We start from the raw sequence: 20,160 nt of genomic DNA, 5'->3' as shown, positions 1-20,160 counted from the left end.
TTAAGGAGTTATTGATACTTCAAATACAAAATGATAATATAAAACTGTGATAAAAATATATTTTTAAGTACTAATCAACTATCCTCCTCCTATAAATATCAAGTCAAATATATTTTTAAATACTAATCAACTATTCTCCTCCTATAAATACCTTTTAAATCAAGTTAAAATGTTAACATTTATCTTTATATTATCAATAACATTAACATTTTATTTATATCTATTATTATCCGTCATTTTATTAGGTTTCAAATAAAACTCACTGTCTTCCGCACCATCCTCCTCCTGTAAATGTGTTCCAATAGAGCCAAAGTGTTAACATGTATTTATGTATCATCAATAATATTAATTAAATACTGCTCGACCTTGATATTTTAAAAATAAACTATTTCACCACAACTTTTATTCACGTGTTAATTCTGTATTTATTTGTATTTTGCGTTCTAACGATCCAATTTATCCATTATATATCCCAAGGACGCCTCGCTTAAAATCTCTCATTGTCATTCCTTTATTCCTTAACAAATGCTGCTGTACTCTCACTTCACTTGCAGCACCAAAGCTCAGAGGCGCTGACACACTTCAAATTTGCGAGGGAAAATCAAATGCCGACGCCGAACTTATCGAGCTTAGTGCACGAACTCCGAGAACGAATCGCAGCAACTTCATCAACGCCACCAAACACCAACACCAACACAGCAGCAGAAAACGACTCCGCTCTAGAAATCCGATTCCGTGCTGTCCTTCCTAATCTCCTTCACGCCTATGTCGTTCCTTCTTCATCCGGTAACCACAAAAACGAAGATAAAACCCTAAAACTTCAATTAATTCAATAATTTAATAACATCGTTAATTTATTGATTTTTTACATAATCTTGTCGTAGCGAGCGAGCGAGAGGTGATTGCGGTGTTGAAATTGATTTCACACATAGCGAGGAATTTTCCTGGCGTGTTTTACCATGGTAAAGGGAGTGCCATTTTGCCTGTTATTGGTAGGGTTTTGCCGTTTTTCGCAGAGCCTGCGTTTCGGTAAGTAGTTTTTTATTTTCTTAGTGAATTTTATGTTATTTTTTTTTTAAAACAACGTGTAGGAAATAAAGTTAGTTATGTGCTTTTATTGCTTTATATAGCGCGCGGCACGGAGTGATTTTTGATACCGTTGGATCCTTGTTGTCCTTGCTTCGCACTGGAGCGCGAGATGCCTACTGTCAGTTTTTTATTGATGCAATGCTGGCAGTTGAAGGTAAAGGAAAAGGAAAGCAAGAAAGAAAAAAAGGCTTTGTGTGAATGTATGTATTGATTTTATAGCGCTTTTTATATTTTCTTTCCGTGTGTATATATACAGATATATTGTACGTGGCGCCGTTTTCTGTTGATAGTAGAAGTGTTCCGGAATCTGGTAGAATAATGTTGAAGTGTTTTTGCAAGTCATTTAGTGGCATTTTCGATGATCCTGCTTGTATTTGTGGTTTGCCGGCTAGTAGTAAACCTGATGATGGTGCGGGTGTATTGATTAATGTGACGGGCAAAGAGAGGTGGATGACTTTTGCGACTTGGATGGTTAAGCTTCTTAGCAAATGTGTGACTGAAGGGACGCTTTATGTGGAGGGACTCATTAGTTTGGCAAATGTTTCAGCTGCTTGTTCGCTGTTGTGTTTTGGAAATGCTGATTTGCATATGGTGAGTAGGGGACGTTTTACTAGTTGGAGGTGTTAGCTTGTTGTATGTAATGTGTTGTTTCTGTTTGATTTATTAAGTGTTGCTTGTTATATCGTTTTGTGACAGTTGTCTGACAATTGAAATTTTGTGGAAGGCATGTTTTGACTTTGCATGTGTCGTCACATCAGTCATAGATCATGATATTGTTCCTCATGAGAATATGATCAGGTCAATAGCTGCAATACTAAGTGAGGACAGCGAGGGACCTTTTGTATTCAGGTATGTGCTTTGACTTCAGATTCCTCACTTGGTGAAGCTTGCTGTTAATGCATTGTTCAGTTAAAAAATTTAATGAGAGATGCTCTATTACAAAGTCGAATTTCTATGTAGTTGATCTTGCTTCCCTTGCTATTGGCCTGTTTGTGTAGATTGCATGGAAGTTCATATCCATGCTGAATAAAATGCATCTATTCACTGTGTGACACAACCAATCTTTATTCGGTTATTACTTTGTGAATGGGGGAACATTAGTTGCACTACTTACATGGGGTTTTCACTAAAGTGATTTAAACAATTACCTTAATAATGTTGCAGAAACATGGTGTATGATTCCTCCTTGGGTAGTTGCCTCAATATATTGCATTCCAGTTGTTCAGATGCTATTGTAGAGATAACAGCTGCAGGCTTGATAAATGTCTTTCCTCAGTCAATGCAGAGAACCAAAAGCCAAGAGCTCAAGGTTAGTTGCCCAACTTGTTCTTATATAGGCAAGTTGTTCATAATTGTGAGGCATATCTTTTTTTTTTTGGTCTGTATATCTCACAGATATGCAGTCCATAATTGTGAGGCATATCTTTTTTTTTTTTTTTGGTCTGTGTATCTCACAGATATGCAGTTCAAATTGCTTGGGGAAGTGACTAAGACTGTCTGTTGATGCATGTTTTTTCCTCCAGGTAGCTTTGTGCTGCTCATACTCACGGATTGCTAGAACATGCCCCCCTCATATTTGGAGGCCAGAATCTCTGATACATATGCTTTGTTGTCCTGAACCCTTTTCTTCCTTGATTGATTGCTTTCAAGTAGCTCTGTCGATTCTTGGTCCTGATCGAGTTGGAGGGAGGATGGAAAATAATGATGATGCAAGCTTATCAGTATCTGGTGATATAACAGTCCAGAACTCAAGTGTTGGCAAAAAGAGACATTCTCAGAATGTGGATACTATACAGACCAAACGCCGTAAGGTAGATGACGATGTTATGGCTTCTGATCCCAGTGTTCTGGCAGAGTGCAAGCTTAATTCCATAGTTAATTCTAAAAGAGACGAAGAATATGCTGATTGTATGCATAAATCGCTTGTTTCCTTCCTTGAACATTTAAAGCCTCCTGCTAAACCTGATTCTTTAAGACCAGATGTTGCGCTAGCAGCTCTTAGCATGCTTTGCATTGCTTTCTGTAGATTTCCAACAACCTATCTGTCAATCTGTATCTTCCAGCAGATGCATGCGTGGATTCCTTGGATATGTGAGCAGGTAGGCTTGATATGTAAAGTTCTCATCAGTTTATCCACCATATTTTCCTAGTCATTGAATGAGATTCACATCATGCAGGCAGAGCGAGGAGGTTCAGTTGCACTTGATATTTCCAACTACTTGGAAGGAATTCACACCATGTTGCTTGTGCAAAGTAAGAATCAAGCCTAAATTTCTTCAAAGTTTGCACTAAACTTTCATTAATTGCCAGGAATTTGTTACTGGTTCTCTGAAAAAGTATGCTTACAATTTTTGATATTCTTTTCAATGAAGGATTAGACAATTCTTCAAGTATTGTTGTTGCTTTCTGGCCAATAGACTTGCTGTAAAAGTCTCATTTATCTCCCATTCCAACTTCAATGGTCAGCAGTGCCATTTTGAAATCACTTGGGGGGTTTAGTTATTAGAGAAACAGAAAATGGCTAGGTCATATTTTACATATACAATCTCAAGCTGTTTTTATTAAAGTTAGGAAAGTTTAAATATTTTGTTTCTTTTCTTCAGAATTGAATTAATTACTTTGTAGTATCTGGCTGTTCCTTCTATTTTTCATGTTCTAATGATAATTGTTTCTCATTTACGATGAAAGTAAGATGAGAATTGCAAGTTTCATTTTTGTTTCATTTGAATTTCACTTTTGGTGATGCATACTGTGGAGTTCTTTTGTTGGTCTCCTTCAAAACTGAGGATGAAGAGAAGAGGCATGTTTAGGTTTTGTCCTATTTCAATAGGTTCTGGATAAGACATGATTGTGCTGTTGCTGCATTGATATTAGTGAATCTGCTCTTTAGTCAATATTTTAGTTTCTAGTTTGGTATCTCAAACTCTACTTGAATTTGTGTATTAGCATGCGTGTTGTTATTCCATTTTGTGTCTCATGAAGCCATATGTTGTTTATTAGGCCCCTTTCTCATGGAGGACAAGCCTTTCAAATATAAGGGTGACTCTACAGATCTTTTGCATATTGTGCTAAAGCTTCCTTGGACTCGTCCACATATGGTTATAGGTCTGCATCCTCCTTGGAAGACAAAATGTTTCTCCATCCAAGTTGTCTCCAAGCTTGGCTCTATCTTAACAACTGAACATGCTCTGGAACTCCTGGAATTAGGTCTCAATGATGAAGCTGAAGAAGTTAGAATTGAAACTATAACTTCTATGCCAGTGATTGTCTTGTGGTCTGGCCTTGGTTTGCAAGCAGAAATGTTCAAAAGGCTTGAGTACGTGAGGAATGAAATAGATTTGTGTAGCTCTTTATGTTATACAACATATAATTAAATATAAGTGTCATTCATTATGTGAGCTTGATTGTTGCTAAATTAGTTTGGTGCTCCTTTCACCTGAACTTGTAATTGCATCAACGTCTCATTGAATAGTTTGTTTGGTTGTTGTTTCTCAATTTGCAGCTTGCTGGGGAAAGAGGAGAACATCAAAGTTAAGAGAAGCATTCCCTTCACTCTTGGTTTCTTGTCATGTTTTTATGGATCCTGTAGTATTGTTGATGGCCCACCTCTAGGTGAATGCAAGTTATTTATAGATATCAATAATGAGAAACATGGTAAGACAGCTGATTATTTACAAGGATTCTGGTGCTCAAAGTGTGACAGAAGCATTGTGCACAACCACAAGGTACACTTAAAAATAATGCAACCACCTGATTTCCAAAGTGCAAGAGTGGGATTGAATAGCTATTTTCCTCAGCTCCAGTCCTTGTTCTTTAAACTTCTTTATGATGAGTCTTCGGAAGAGGTTCAAGTTGCCTGTGTGAGAAATATTCGACGTATCCTTGTACATGGGTCTGAAGATATTTTAATTAAAACAAAATCAGAATGGATTAAATGTGTTGAGTTTTTACTACTGAACAAAAAGAAGCCACTGAGAGAGGCATTCTGCACTCAGATCAGTTCCTTCCTTGAAAGTCCTGTATTCAGTTGTTTATTTTTGAATGGAGATTCATCCAATAAAACTAATGAGCAGAAGTTTTTAGGCCTAATGAAGCATGCTCTGTCAGCAGCTGAAGACCCACAAATCTTTGAGACTCTTCTGGAATGTGTATCCCAAATTATGATCGCAGTTGATATTCATAGTCAACTTTTCTTGTCTTGTCTTATTTTGCTGGTTGATCAGCTGGATCATCCATATGTGACAGTGAGAATGAGTGCATCAAGGTTAATACACAAATCTTGCTACTTTCATCTTAAAGGAGGATTTGAGCTAATCCTTTCAAAAGTAGTTCACATTAGAAATGAGCTGTTTGATTATCTAACTACGAGGTTCACAAGCCATCCAAAAATGGTCAGAGAGTTTGCAGAAGCTGTTTATGGAGTTGAAACTGAAGAGCTTGTTGAGAAAATGATTCCCATTGTTCTTCCAAAGCTCGTGGTGTCTCAGCAGGATAACAATCGAGCAGTTCAGACATTATATGAGTTAGCCAAGTGTTTGAACACTGACATGGTGCCTCTGATAGTTAATTGGCTACCAAAAGTGCTTGCCTTTGCTCTTCATCGAGCAGACAAGCAGGAGTTACTCTCAACTTTGCAGTTTTACCACGATCAGATTGGTTCGGATAACCAAGAAATTTTCGCTGCTGCATTACCTGCACTTTTAGATGAACTTGTCTGCTTTCTTGATGGTGGTGATTCAGTTGAGATAAACCAAAGGTATGGCTCTTTGAACTTGCTTACAATAAACAGATAAAAACTTGTGTGATTTTTTTGTTTCTACTCTTTTCGTTATAATATCAAGAGATAGCTAATGATTTCAATACCCCAGCTTAAGAAGTGGCTACATCTTAGGCTGCACTCATCTTTGCAAATTTTGCACTCATTTATCTTAAAAACAGGGCCATTCTCGAGTACTGTATAAATGTCTCAGGCTGACAAGCAAGCTTTTGCAAGTTAGTGGCCTGAAAGTGGTTCATAATTACAAAAATATGGGATGATGGGATTGTCTCTCATGTCCCTCATGTCCTGAAAGTGGGTAATAATTACAAAAATATGGGATGATAGGATTGTCTCTCATGTCCGTGGGCTACTCTTATTAAAGACTGCCATAATGAGACATATCTAAGTAATGACCCCATGCCAAACTTCCATTGAAGGAATCAAGTTTTTACACCTCTAGCTGAGATTTTACCTCCATTGAGATTTGCTTGTCCCAATGCTTTTAATTTATTTGCAATCAACTGATGATTGTATGATGGTGCAAAATGGGTGATTTGTCATCTGCCCATCATCATATTTTTGTTTACCTATGCAGGTTATCAAGAGTGCCTGACATGATAAAAGAAATTGCCAGAGTTCTGACAGGTGGTGAAGATCTACCAAGCTTTCTGAGGAATCATTTTGTTGGTCTCCTTAATGGCATTGATAGAAAAATGCTTCATGCAGAGGATCTTTCGCTGCAGAGACAAGCTTTGCGACGTATTAAAATGCTAATTGAAATGATGGGGTCACAGCTTGGTACTTACGTGCCAAAATTAATGGTCCTTCTTATGCATGCTATTGATAAAGAATCACTGCAAAACGAGGGCCTATCTGTCTTGCACTTTTTCATAGAGCAATTGGCTAACAAGTCACCATCTAGCACTAAACATGTCATTTCTCAAGTTTTTGCTGCCCTTATTCCCTTCTTGGAGAGATACAAAGAAAATCCTTCTACACATTTGAACAAAGTGGTGGACATTTTGGAAGAACTTGTGTTAAAGAACAGAACCATCCTGAAGCAGCATATTCATGAATTTCCTCTATTACCTAGTATTCCTGAGCTAATGGAAGTGAACAAAGCTATTCAAGAAGCACGTGGGTCAATGACTTTGAAGGATCAATTGCGAGATGTTGTTGATGGTCTCAACCATGAGAACTTGAATGTTAGGTATATGGTGGTGTGTGAGTTAAGCAAGTTACTGAATCTGAGAAGGGGAGATATTACATCTCTGATCACTGGTGAAGTTGCTGCTGATATGGACATTTTGAGCTCATTGATCACAGCCTTACTCAGAGGATGTGCAGAAGAATCAAGGACTGCGGTAGGACAGCGGCTGAAGCTGGTCTGTGCTGATTGTCTTGGAGCATTGGGTGCAGTTGACCCTGCTAAAGTAAAGGGAATTTCATCCCAGCGCTTTAAAATTGAATGTTCAGATGATGATCTTATCTTTGAGCTGATCCACAAACACTTGGCTAGGGCTTTTAGAGCTGCACCTGATACCATTGTTCAGGACTCAGCTGCACTGGCAATACAAGAATTGCTTAAGATAGCAGGTTGTGAGGCATCACTGGATGGGACTGCTTCCCTGTCACAAACCCTGAAGGACAAGAGTGCTAAAAGTAGTAGTGGAATGAATACAAGGGGTCAGAGATTGTGGGACCGATTCTCCAATTATGTCAAAGAGATAATAGCCCCTTGTTTAACCTCTAGATTTCAGCTTCCAAATGTGGCTGACTCAGCATCAGTCGGGCCAATTTACCGGCCTTCTATGTCATTCAGAAGATGGATATTCTATTGGATAAAGAAACTTACTGCGCATGCAACCGGATCCCGTGCAAGTATATTTAATGCATGTAGAGCTCTAGTGCGGCATGATATGCAACTAGCAATTTATCTGCTGCCATATTTAGTTCTCAATGCTGTTTGTCATGGTACTGAGGAGGCGCGCCACAGCATAGCTGAGGAAATCCTATGTGTTCTTGATGCTGCTGCTTCAGACAACAGTGGTGCTGCAGTTGGTGGGCAAAGTGAAGTTTGTATTCAAGCTGTTTTCACTCTCCTGGATAATCTTGGGCAATGGATGGATGATTTTGAACAAGAGCTAGCTCTTTCCCAATCTTTCCAATCACCAGCATCTAAGAAACAAGCATCCAAATCCAAGGGTCAAGGTTCAATTTCTTCGACAGATCAGGATCAACTCCTTGTACAGTGTAAGTATGTTTCAGAACTTTTAACTGCAATTCCAAAGCTAACACTTGCCAGGGCCTCCTTCAGGTGTCAGGCTTATGCAAGATCTTTGATGTACTTTGAGTCTCATGTGCGTGGAAAATCTGGTGCATTTAACCCAGCAGCTGAGAGAAGTGGCATATTTGAGGATGAAGATGTTTCATATTTGATGGAAGTATACAGCTGCCTAGATGAGCCTGATGGTCTATCTGGCTTGGCATGTCTACGCAAATCATTAAGCTTGCAAGACCAGCTCTTAATAAATAAAAGAGCAGGGAACTGGGCTGAGGTTTTAACTTCTTGTGAGCAGGCTTTACAGATGGAGCCCTGTTCTGTTCAGCGGCATTCAGATGTCCTTAACTGTTTGCTGAACATGTGCCACCTTCAGGCTATGGTCACTCATGTGGATGGTTTAATTTCTAGGGTTCCACAATACAAGAAAACATGGTGCATGCAAGGTGTGCAAGCAGCATGGAGGCTGGGCAGGTGGGACTTGATGGATGAGTACATCAGCGGGGCTGATCATGATGGTTTACTTTGTAGTGGTTCTGAAAGTAATGCTTCCTTTGACATGGATGTTGCAAAGATTCTTCAGTCTATGATGAAGAAGGATCAGTTCTCAGTTGCTGAGAAGATTGCACTATCCAAACAAGCTCTGATTGCTCCTCTTGCTGCTGCTGGGATGGATTCTTACGTGCGGGCTTACCCGTTTATCGTGAAACTTCACTTACTACGTGAATTGGAGGACTTCCACGCTCTTCTTGTTGATGATTCTTTCTTGGTCAAAAAATTCCATCTGGGTCATCTAGAATTCACTAAATTGATGGAGAATTGGGAACATCGGCTCAGATTTACTCAACCATCCCTTTGGGCAAGGGAGCCTCTTTTGGCTTTCCAAAGATTGGTATTTGGTGCCAGTAGTCTTGGTGCCCATGTTGGGATCTGCTGGCTTCAGTATGCAAAGCTTTGTCGCTTGGCTGGTCACTATGAGACAGCAAACCGAGCAATTCTGGAAGCCCAGGCCTCGGGTGCACCTAATGTTCACATGGAAAAGGCCAAGCTTCTGTGGAGTACTAGGCGATCAGATGGTGCCATTGCAGAGTTGCAGCAAACTCTCCTTCACATGCCTGAAAAGGTTGTAGGTGCTGCTGCTAGGTCTTCAATTACTAGCCTTTCATTGGTACCATTGAATCCCCAACCTGCATTTTGTGATACTCAAGCTTCGAGTGAGAATCTAGATATTGCAAAGACTCTACTTTTATATTCCAGATGGATCCATTATACGGGGCAGAAACAAAAGGAAGATGTCATAACTCTTTATACCAGGGTGAGGGATCTGCAGCCTAAGTGGGAAAAAGGATTCTTCTATTTGGCTAAATATTGCGATGAGGTGCTTGTTGATGCCAGGAAACGTCTGGAAGACAATTATGAACAAGGTCCCAGACCGGTACCATTGACTTCCACTTCTATTTCTCCTTCGAACACTGAGAGGCGATGGTGGACTTACGCACCTGATGTACTTTTATTCTATGCTAAGGGGCTGCATAGGGGCCACAAGAATCTCTTTCAAGCTCTTCCAAGATTGCTAACACTGTGGTTTGAATTTGGAAGCATTTATCAGAGAAGTGGCTCATCGTCCAATCAAGAGTTGAAAAAGGTTCATGACAAGGTACTATAATGTTCAGGACCGATAGTATAGCTGTACTTTTTTTCCTACTGCAGTTTAAAACGTGATCAATTATCTTCTGGCAGGTTATGAGTATTATGCGAGGCTGTTTGAAGGATTTGCCAACATATCAATGGTTAACAGTGCTGCCTCAATTAGTTTCTAGAATCTGCCACCAGAATGAAGATATTGTAAAGTTGGTCAAACGCATAATCACCTCTGTTATCCAGCAATACCCACAACAAGGCCTATGGATTATGGCAGCCGTTTCAAAATCCGCAGTCCCTTCAAGGCGGGAAGCGGCTGCAGCAATCATACAAGAAGCTAAAAAGGGGTTCAGCCAAGGAAACAATGGGAGCAATTTGTTTGTTCAGTTTGCCAGCTTGATTGATCATCTTATCAGATTGTGTTTCCACCCAGGCCAATCAAAAGCAAGGACAATCAATATTTCAACTGAATTCAGTGCCCTGAAAAGGATGATGCCACTGGAAATTATCATGCCAATTCAACAATCTCTCACTGTTAGTTTACCAACGTATGATGTGAATCTCACCGACCCCCTTACCTCTGTTATCTTTTCTGCTTCTGATCTTCCAACAATTTCAGGAATAGCTGACGAGGCTGAGATTCTTTCATCTCTTCAGCGACCTAAAAAAGTAAGTATCTCTAAGCTGCTGATATCAGAGAGCTTGAATATGATTTAGTTGCACAAGATCCTGTCTCCATTTACTTCTGGATTTATGATATTATGGTTCACTTGTTTGCAGCATGCCCATATAAATTTGGTGTCTATGGTCTTCCAATAATTTTGTTTGAGAAAAACTTCAAGATCCCCTGTGTTATTACACAGGAGCTTGTTGAAAATTGAAAACTCATCATAATTGAGAGGGAGGTGTTGCCCATATTTCATATTTGATGAAATGACTAGCTTAACTGAAATAATAAGCCAGTCACTCATAAAAAAATTAAAAATACAGATAGCATAATTTTTTTTTTGTTTTCAATTTTGAGAATCAAGAAACAGACGTGACTGTTGAATTTGCTCACAAGTTTGTCGCTCGTGTCAAGGGGATTGAATTTCTATTTGTTAATAGATAAACATCCTGGTTTCCTTAATTTAACAAAATAAAACACACACGTTGGTTTCTATTGAAGTTGTTATACTGCTCCAAATTAGCTTCGGAATCTGGATGCGTGGGGATTGTTTGTAGCTATCTTGGCACAGTTTTTTTCCCTCGCTCTATCACCATTGAATTGAAGCTGTCATCCCATGTTCATTAATTTAAGTTGTCATATTTTCCTTTGTGATTTGTTGTGATCATTTTCTCATCAACTGCTGTACTGTCCTGTTTCTTCAGATTGTTCTATTGGGTAGTGACGGTATTGAACACCCATTCCTTTGCAAGCCCAAGGATGACCTTAGGAAAGATGCTCGTATGATGGAGTTCACTGCAATGATAAACCGGTTGTTGTCAAAATATCCTGAAAGCCGTCGGAGGAAACTTTACATTCGTACTTTTGCTGTAATTCCACTAACAGAAGACTGCGGTATGGTGGAATGGGTGCCCCACACCCGTGGACTTCGGCATATACTTCAAGACATATATATAAAATGTGGGAAATTTGACAGGCAGAAGACGAATCCTCAAATTAAACGGATATATGATCAATGCCATGGTAAAATGCCAGAAGATGAGATGCTAAAAAATAAGATCCTTCCCTTGTTCCCTCCAGTTTTCCACAAATGGTTCTTGACCACTTTTTCTGAGCCAGCTGCTTGGTTTAGGGCTCGGGTTGCTTATGCTCATACCACTGCAGTTTGGTCAATGGTTGGGCATATCGTGGGACTAGGAGATCGACATGGTGAAAACATTCTCTTTGACTCTACCACAGGTGATTGTGTCCATGTTGATTTCAGTTGTCTATTTGACAAAGGCTTGCAGTTGGAAAAACCTGAGCTTGTGCCTTTCAGGTTAACACAGGTAACGGGATTTTGCATGCGACCGTATTTTATCAAATTGCTCATGATTCTATCCATCGTCAATCATTTTATGATATTAACCCCTACATTCTTATGCATAATTTAAGACCGCAATGAGTTCTCAATTGAACTCAACACCAATATAGAATGGGTTTTATGCAGTATTGGATAACATAACCAGAAGTATTTATAGTCTTGTCTATTTTTTTTTATCGCATATGGTTTCGCAAACCTGGTTTCTTACTCCCTTGGGCACTGTTGAATTATTCCTGCAGAACATGATTGATGGCTTGGGAATCACGGGTTACGAGGGCATTTTCTTGAGGGTATGCGAAATCACACTTTCAGTACTGAGGACACACAGGGAAACTTTAATGAGTGTTCTTGAAACTTTCATTCACGATCCTCTTGTGGAGTGGACAAAATCTCACAAATCCAGCGGGGTTGAAGTTCAGAACCCACATGCACAGGTTCCACTCTTCATCATTCACCTGTCATAATTTTTCAAGTTTAGCTATATTTATCCTTAATAATCTTTAATCATCCCAAATAAACCTTAATACATATATATATATATGTATGTATGTATATATATATATGTATGTATGTATGTATGTACACACACACACATATAAAATAACTTAGCTCTCAAGACATGTGCTTGAGGGTAATTATTATACAACCATAAAAACTAAAGCACGGTATGTTGAATATTGCAGCGAGCCATTAATAATATCGAAGCAAGGTTGCAAGGGGTGGTTGTTGGCGTTGGAGCGGCACCCTCTTTGCCTCTTGCCGTGGAAGGCCAGGCTCGTCGTTTAATTGCTGAAGCAGTGTCGCACAAAAATCTTGGGAAGATGTACATATGGTGGATGCCTTGGTTTTGAGGAGTCATTGCTTGAACTTTTTGACCAGGTATTTCACAGCCTATTGGAAAATTTTCCACTTACCAACCATCTTTTGGAATATCTAAAAAAACCACTAAACTTAGACCAAATCCATAAATTTATGGACATCTAAAATGCATCAAGAAAACTCCTAAATTTTTGAAATATTTACTATCTTGCTTGGCAAAAGAACCAAAAAACTAAAATTTGCGTGACATAGTTAAGTTATTGTTTATCACCGGTAGCTTAACCCTGGGAGCAATACTCGTAAGGTACAGTGTGCATTTTATACATGTGGATCTCATTTCTGAGGTTATAATGTGAAGCAATTTGTCAGGAAAAGCATGTTGAAGATTTTTCTTTCACGAAGATGTTTCAGTTTAAGGACTAGATTTTTGACCCTTGATGAAGTACAAGGGATTGGACATGCATGGAGAGATTCTACAACCTTCACGGGGAAGAGTGGAGCAGAACTTTTGCAGGAACTAAAAGTTGCTCACCGCATGCCTTTCTCAACTTCGCCTATTATCCTTTGTATCCTCTTGAAGTGCTGCCAGCGTCTCATCAGCTCTCTGTATATAGGCTATATCGTCCTGTACTCTTTTCTTTTGAGCAGATATGACTGCCCACTTTGCATATAGAAGAAACCGATAGTCAATCTCCCCTCCTTATTGATAATACACTGTTGCATGTTGCTGCGCTTCAAGATGCCCTAGTTTTTCACTCTTTTATGTAGCTCATTCCAATAATACACTGTTGCATGTTGCTGCGCTTCGAGATGCCCAAGTTTTTTACTTTTTTATGCAGCTGATTTCCGGTTCTTGTCTGAGGACGTCATGGTTCTGCAGTTCCATGTATATTTTTTTGGTATATGTAAACAAGAGACAGGGATAAAGGAAATCTCCAATGACGTAAAAATCCAAAAGAAACTTGTGATTAGTAGATGGTGAACTTGCTCATCCATCTGCTAACGTAGCCATTCCTTGACATCTTTCCCTCAGCTAACTGTTCCCATTGGACTTCTCGTTTGAGCCATTATCTCTTTAACTATAGATTTTATTCAACTGGAGATTCCCCTCTTAACCCTGCTATGACTTCCTGATCCACAAACCACTGTGCTCTCTGCTGGAATCACTTCGCTATAGGTAGGTTATTACTTACAGGAAGAGTGGGAGGGGAGGAGAGGGTGAGTGAAGTCAGGTGAAAGAAGATGAGAGAGTGCACCAAGAGCAATTGATTCCGGTGATGATGCTACAAATTTCTTGATCAAACGGCTAGTAGCTGAAGTCGCTCCTTTGGTGATGGTGGGGACTACTGCAGAGAAGCGCTGGACTTCTTTGCTAGTTGCTGCTAAACATTTGGTTGATAAATCCAGTGGCAGTGGCGGCGGCGGCGGCTGTGAAAAATAAGGTAGTGGTTGTTGACGGTGGCTGATGTGGTGTTGGTTCCCTGGTACGAGCGAGGTTGTTTATCTTTTGGTGACACCACACTTGCGTGTCCATGGATGGAACTGGAACTCACAAAAACAGGGAGGTACGGAGCGTTGGAGGAACTTGCACGTTGAAAGTTTTTTGTTTTTTTATTTGTACTCACAAACCGTGAAGGCCAGAGTTATTGTGGGCTTTTTGAAAAGATCAAATCACGATTAGAAACATAAGGCCCAACAAAATTGTAAATTAGGGTCTTTCGATCTAGTTATCCCATCACTAATAAAGTATAAATAGAATCAAAAGCTTTAAAATGAATATTTCACAAGAAACAAGAAAAGAACAGAAATATCTAGAAATATTGGAAGTAGATTTGGGGCTATCTAAGACATTAACACGATAAAAAAAATACAAGAACAGTTAGAAGCAATAAAATATAACTCAAATCATGCAAAATACACAATCATTTGTCATTCTAAATCAACAAAATTATTTTCTTTTAATTACAAAGAAGATATTCGAATTTAAAATATCTTGAAATAAAAAATGCTGGCATTTTCCCTCCTATTTAAAATTCCAGCACCAAAAAAAAATTTAAAAAAAAAAACACTCTTTAACTCAACGTGGCACAAGGGACCATCAACAATAAAAGCAGAAATAAGCTCTCTCAATATAACACTTTCCAGGTTCCAGCTCCCGAGATCAAAAGTCTATTTTACAAACAAAACCACATTTTCTCCTCCTTTTCTTCTCTTTCCCCAAGTTCTTGAAACGAGGAGCTGCTAGAGTTACATGATTGTCTCGCAGACATTGATATCTCATTTGAAAGGCGCGCCAAAAGATTGCAACTCTCCACAGCTAAAATATACAGGTAAGGTGATAGGTAGGATTGACAAATAAAATAATATACAGTAATGGTAATGAGAAGGATGGAAAATGGCAGGTTCGATTAGCTTGTTGTTCAGGTTATGAGCATCTGCAAGACTTCCCTTTACTTCCTCCTGAGCACAGATAGAAATTGGCCAGACGATAATCCCCAACCTGCTATAAAAACTTGCAAGTCTTATTGCTTGTGATGAACATGTACAGAAACATATTTGATATATAAAGCCATTTGTAGCAGAAACTAGAATTGCTATATACCTCTTTTGCTATTTGTAGCAGGATCTCTATAATCTCCGAGAAGTCAGGCCTTAGAACTGGATCCTGTTGCCAGCATTTTTCTAGCAGTTCGACAAGCTTTGGTTGAGTATTCTTGGGTATGGTAGGCCGTAGACCCTGAAAACACGTGAATGAAAATCACCACACAAATTCTTATAATCATGGACTCATCATATGAAATAGGGGAAAAAATGCTTGTTGGAAAGGATTTTTACCATCTGAACCACTCCAACAGCTGCTTGTAAAGGGGTCAAGAATTCATATGGAATCTGGGAAGCCAAATATGCAAAAATGATCAATTTTGCAAGAGAAACTTACTAAAAAGCGAAGGGATATTACACGAAAATGACCAGCAGCACCTTTCCAGTTAACAACTCCCATAACACGATCCCAAAACTAAATACGTCAGCCTTGTGGTCATACGGCTTGTGCTCAATGACCTTCAATGCAAGATAAAAGTTGTAAGAAAACGGCGAGATGAACCATTTAGAAGATGCATGGTGGTTGCCACCAGCACAACTAATGATGCATCAAAGTTTCAACAAGAATCATGGGGGAGGGGAGGGTAAAGCTATGGATTATTTAACAATGGTAAACAAGTGATCTCTCTCGGTGACAGCAAGAAGTAAATTAAACACTAAGATTAATGTCAAGATAGGTTGCACACTAGTACTGGGGAGGATATTGGTAAAGCTGGGAACACTTTCAGAATAAGGTGTAATGAAAACAAAGGTGTACCTCAGGAGCCATCCATCTATAGGTCCCAGTTTCCGCAGTCATAATTCCAGTCTGAGCTTTCACTCTGGCAACACCAAAATCAGCAACCTTGACTACCTGAAATGAAATGAACAGATGTTTCTTATAGATACACATACGGTACAAAGCTTCAGTTGAATTTGATTTATCTTCCTCCGTGATCATGATGAGAGTAGAAGATGTGGAGGAGGATGAAAAAGACTAGGTAAAAAACATCACTGAAGCCAATCGAATAGTAAACAAAGCACTTGCTGAAAAAATGAAATATGGCAAAGAAGAATCTTACTTCATTTTCATCCATGAGAAGATTTGCAGCCTTCAAATCCCTATGGATTATATTATTTTGGTGCAAGTAATCCATTCCTTTAGAAACATCTATTGCTACTTTAAGTAAATTTGGCAGCTTAAAAACACCCCTCTGCTTGTGTAGGTAGTCATAGACACTTCCTCCGTACATGAATTCTATTTACCAAGAAAAGAAAAATTAAGATACAAAATGTTGAATGGGAGATGAAAAATTAAACAAAATCTTGAATGGGAGAAAATAAAGAAAGAAATTCATACGAGGAATAAATAATCATAACAAATGTTTCAAAACTCAGTGACATTTACCTGTTACAATGCACAAACTTGGAGGCTTGGTGCATGCACCGATAAATTGTACAACATTCTTGTGTCGAACTTTCCTACAAGTTCAAAGAATATGTAAAAACAAGGAAACACCAAACCCAAGAAACAACCTAGAGTTGTAGAAAAACTACGTAGCTGAAGACATTTTGTCAGACCTCATAATGTAAACTTCTTGGGCGAATTCTTTCTGCAAGTCTGAATTTACTCGCTCAGGCTTGAGAATTTTGATAGCCACTTCCTGACTACAGTATGTACCTTTGTACCTAAGCAAATGGGATGAAACAGTTGAATAAAAAACCAAACATCAACAGAAATTGTATCTAAAAAACAGTTAACTTACAGATCACCATATGATCCAGAGGCAACTTTGTTCTCAAACTTCAAATATTTAGGATTAATTTCCCACACATCCGTCCCGTCATTCGGTATTGTAACATGATTAGTATCGTATTTGGTCCTAAATTGCTCGTGATCCTGCGAACACATTAAAAGTAAATTGAAATGCATATCGAAACAAGACAATGAATGAAACCACACAAGGAAAAACATAAATTTGTTGTAGTCAATTGATGTGGTGAAGAGATTATGGCATAAACTAGACACTATCAATTATTATCAATTATCTTGTTGCATTGGAAAACTAAAGAATAAGCAGAAGCAAAATCAAGAACTTCAAAATGGTACCCATCAGCAACCTAGCTATGGTGAATTATTCCTGAAATAAATTCAGTTACATGCGTTCTACCATATTCAAAACATTGCTAGGAGCGTTATGCTTGTCATATACAAGGCATATCATCTAATTTGAGGAGGTTGCTCGTGGAAGAAATAGATGAAACTATTTTAAAATGATGAAGATAAAAAATACATATCAACAAAACAAGGTTCCTAACAGACAACTTAATCATCGGGATAAATTCTTATTCAATTCATGGCCTAGTCTATTGCAATCCTGGTCTACTCTTGCCCATTTCCAGTACTATAAGAGTTGCTAATTGGGAATTCCTTAATTTAACTCCTTTAGTTTTCTTATCACTAATTAACTTGTGACTAAGTTTTATTTCTACCTACAGCAGCCCCTCCTCAACCCCATAAAATAACCAAATGGTAAAAAGATCTGAAACTGGATGAAGGAAATTACATCAAATATTGGAAAGCAATTTATAAAACATTTCATTGCATCCCGCCCAATTCACTGGCTTTAGATATAATTAACTTCAATTTGAGATGATCATTTTAGCAAACAGACCATTGGTTAGAAGAGAATATTCTTCTTGCCAGGTCATGCAAAGCTTGCCTGATCCTCATCAAATAATATGACAATCTTCACTAAACAAGAAACAAGAAAATCAACAGACTGGAAATATAATCAATTCAAGTACAAATAATTTCATAAAAACTCTTGTAGAACACCACATTCAACAGTGAGCATTGTGAGTGAGAGAAACCCAGATTTATTATAAGCTGCAAACTCCATAAGAAGACACTTGCCATCACTACAAATCAAATCAGGGAATTACCTCAATCTTGGAAAATTCCTTTACCAACGCTTGTCTGAGCTGCTCCGTTTCCTGAAAATTATGAACAGTGTGTTAATCGATCAAGTTCGTTGTGTATTTCAAATATGTTCCTGATTAATGGAAGCCTTATGTAATAAAAGGTGTGTATGGCAAGTACCTCATATGGCCAACCATCAACAACAAATACATCTAAGGAGTAGCCATCAACTGTCGAAAATGCGTGCGCTTCTTGGATGTTCAACCCAATGTCAGCAAGTAAGGAAGTCAGCTGTAAATTCGCGAAACACCAATGACCTCATAAATAACTAGAAGCACAATAAACGACAAATTCATTAAATTTTAGCAGTATCAGACACCAACGCAGACCTCAAATTTGTTTGCAGTTCTTCCAAATTGAATACCAAAACAGCCTCCAAATTGAAAGAAGCAGCAGAATAAAGGAAGATTTTCCCCAGCAAATTGAAACAATGTTTGAGAAATAAAATGTGCTTGGCTTATTTCAGCAAGCATGCTTATCTTACCTTACTCAGGAGTTTTGGCTTGTCATAGGTCGAAAAAGTTATTTCATGCGTGGGCCTACATCATTGCCAATAAGAAAATTAGTGTAAACCTCACGATCCAAATCTAGTAAATCATGTATACATGTTTAGAAATGTGCATAATCAATGGCATGCTCAATCAGATTGAGCGCCATTTCAAATATAGGATCTCATATACAAAGAGAGCCCATTACCCTACCATATTCAAGGATTAAAAACTCATCTGAATTCTGATTTTCACTCAAGTCTGTCGATTAAAGATAACGATTAATATAAAAATGATATTTGTTAAAATTTTTCAAAATAAAATGTTAAAGTGAACTAACAAAAGGGCAAAAACCCCAGATAGATCCTTATTGGAATCAAGTTAACTCTACCACAACAGCATTTTGAATGAGAGAATTGCCTGAAGAACTTTGAATCAGCATACTCAGAATTATCACCATCTTGATCATCAAATTTATTTGCTTCAAGTGCCAGTGCTTCAAGATTAGGTGATGAACCAAAGGCTGGCGGTGGATGCAAGCTGACAATTGACAACAAGATAAAAATGTCAGCAATATTAATGAAACTTATTGATTGGAGCCGTCAAAATCACAATATGCATGGATTAAGAGGATTCTAGGACAGATAATGATCTCAACAGCATACTTCTTTCTCTGAGCTGCTTCCTTACTAGGAGAGTCTTGAAGGCTAGAGTCAGTAGAATTATCATCCGAAGTTGGATGAACCTGCATGTGGGAGATGCAGTTGATTGCACTTGATAAATTAAAAAGTTTACAAGACTCAATGCAAGAAAAGAAGATAACAAATGCAAACGAGGTTTGCAATCCACATTTGGCAAAAATCAGCTGCGTTTATTGAACTCAAACAGATCAAACCAGCCTCACAGTGTGAAATGCAGCACTTATTCGAAGACATGTTTACAGAAGATTCCTTTCATAGCTAGTAACTAAACCAGTATTATACTCGTATATTTATAGTTATATCACATTTACTTCTACATCAACAATGTGGAACCAAAAAAAAATCAATTTTGATGAACACAAAAACACAAAACTTCGAACTCCAAATTCTCCACAAAAGATAGGATCCTTCAAGACCTAAAAACATCTGCCGAAAACTTGTATCATGAACAAATCCTCGCGTAGTCTTAAAATCTACAGCCTAATCAATCGCAAATTCTATTCATAATCAAATCTTCACAAATTAATATCAAGAAGCATCGGTAATATAAAAAACATAACAAATCAGTAGATAGACGTTACCTGAACAAGGCGAATTTCAATCGCCGGTCGATTAGCAGGATCGTGAGCCAAACGCAGCAATCTCTTATGCGTTAACACATCTTCTGCTCTCTCCACATTCACATCTAACGCATATCTACACCACAAAAGGTACCAAAATGAGAATTATCCTGCAAAAGATCAAAATAAAAAGACGAAGAAAAAACGAATAATTCAAATTAAAAAAAAA

The 20,160-nt window shown here is 38.3% G+C and overlaps 2 protein-coding genes across 10 annotated transcripts; one reads left to right on the top strand and one right to left on the bottom strand.

Annotated features, from left to right (window-relative positions):
* Positions 1-451: 451 nt before the first annotated feature.
* ATR (Ataxia telangiectasia-mutated and RAD3-like protein) lies at positions 452-13,651 on the top strand. Of its 9 annotated transcripts, none has more exons than XR_845323.1 (17): positions 454-786; positions 885-1,029; positions 1,131-1,243; positions 1,346-1,680; positions 1,814-1,938; positions 2,254-2,398; positions 2,613-3,188; positions 3,267-3,342; positions 4,090-4,405; positions 4,592-5,845; positions 6,444-9,786; positions 9,870-10,439; positions 11,142-11,765; positions 12,040-12,234; positions 12,484-12,679; positions 12,989-13,342; positions 13,414-13,651. XR_845323.1 is itself a non-coding variant. In XM_011048321.1 (17 exons), exons 1-16 carry the CDS (start codon positions 606-608, stop codon positions 12,649-12,651), a joined length of 7,953 nt encoding a protein of 2,650 aa, XP_011046623.1. In that variant the 5' UTR covers positions 454-605; the 3' UTR covers positions 12,652-12,679; positions 12,989-13,372. The 9 variants fall into 9 exon arrangements, 8 of the variants coding, with proteins under 8 accessions (XP_011046625.1, XP_011046624.1, XP_011046623.1 ...); XM_011048321.1 differs by lacking the exon at positions 13,414-13,651 and having other exon boundaries at positions 6,444-9,297; positions 9,511-9,786; positions 12,989-13,372; XM_011048319.1 differs by lacking the exon at positions 13,414-13,651 and having other exon boundaries at positions 13,022-13,372.
* A 1,758-nt stretch (positions 13,652-15,409) lies between these two features.
* Positions 15,410-18,139, bottom strand: LOC105141232 (serine/threonine-protein kinase HT1-like). The gene is made up of 8 exons (XM_011048401.1): positions 18,039-18,139; positions 16,966-17,099; positions 16,781-16,888; positions 16,608-16,681; positions 16,282-16,457; positions 15,978-16,073; positions 15,599-15,679; positions 15,410-15,508 (listed from the first exon to the last, which is right to left on the bottom strand). The coding sequence occupies exons 1-8, from the start codon at positions 18,117-18,119 to the stop codon at positions 15,410-15,412; spliced, it is 849 nt and encodes a 282-aa protein (XP_011046703.1). The 5' UTR covers positions 18,120-18,139.
* Positions 18,140-20,160: the final 2,021 nt, after the last annotated feature.

Source organism: Populus euphratica, unplaced genomic scaffold (genome assembly GCF_000495115.2).
Source record: "Populus euphratica unplaced genomic scaffold, PopEup_1.0 scaffold115.1, whole genome shotgun sequence".
In the NCBI taxonomy this organism is placed as follows: domain Eukaryota; kingdom Viridiplantae; phylum Streptophyta; class Magnoliopsida; order Malpighiales; family Salicaceae; genus Populus; species Populus euphratica.
The sequence above is the reverse complement of the archived record's forward strand: the minus strand, read 5'-3'. Positions and strand labels throughout refer to the sequence as shown.

Excerpts from the sequence above, each read along its gene's own strand:
- LOC105141232 (XM_011048401.1), bottom strand. The coding sequence starts at position 18,119 with ATGGCAAGTGTCTTCTTATGGAGTTTGCAGCTTATAATAAATCTGGGT. Across the intron at positions 16,889-16,965 it reads TCTGGATCATATGGTGATCT|GTACAAAGGTACATACTGTA; the intron begins GTAAGTTAACTG and ends CCATTTGCTTAG. Across the intron at positions 16,074-16,281 it reads TTCTCATGGATGAAAATGAA|GTAGTCAAGGTTGCTGATTT; the intron begins GTAAGATTCTTC and ends ATTTCATTTCAG.
- ATR (XM_011048319.1), top strand. The coding sequence starts at position 606 with ATGCCGACGCCGAACTTATCGAGCTTAGTGCACGAACTCCGAGAACGA. Across the intron at positions 2,399-2,612 it reads CCAAAAGCCAAGAGCTCAAG|GTAGCTTTGTGCTGCTCATA; the intron begins GTTAGTTGCCCA and ends TTTTTCCTCCAG. Across the intron at positions 3,343-4,089 it reads CACCATGTTGCTTGTGCAAA|GCCCCTTTCTCATGGAGGAC; the intron begins GTAAGAATCAAG and ends GTTGTTTATTAG.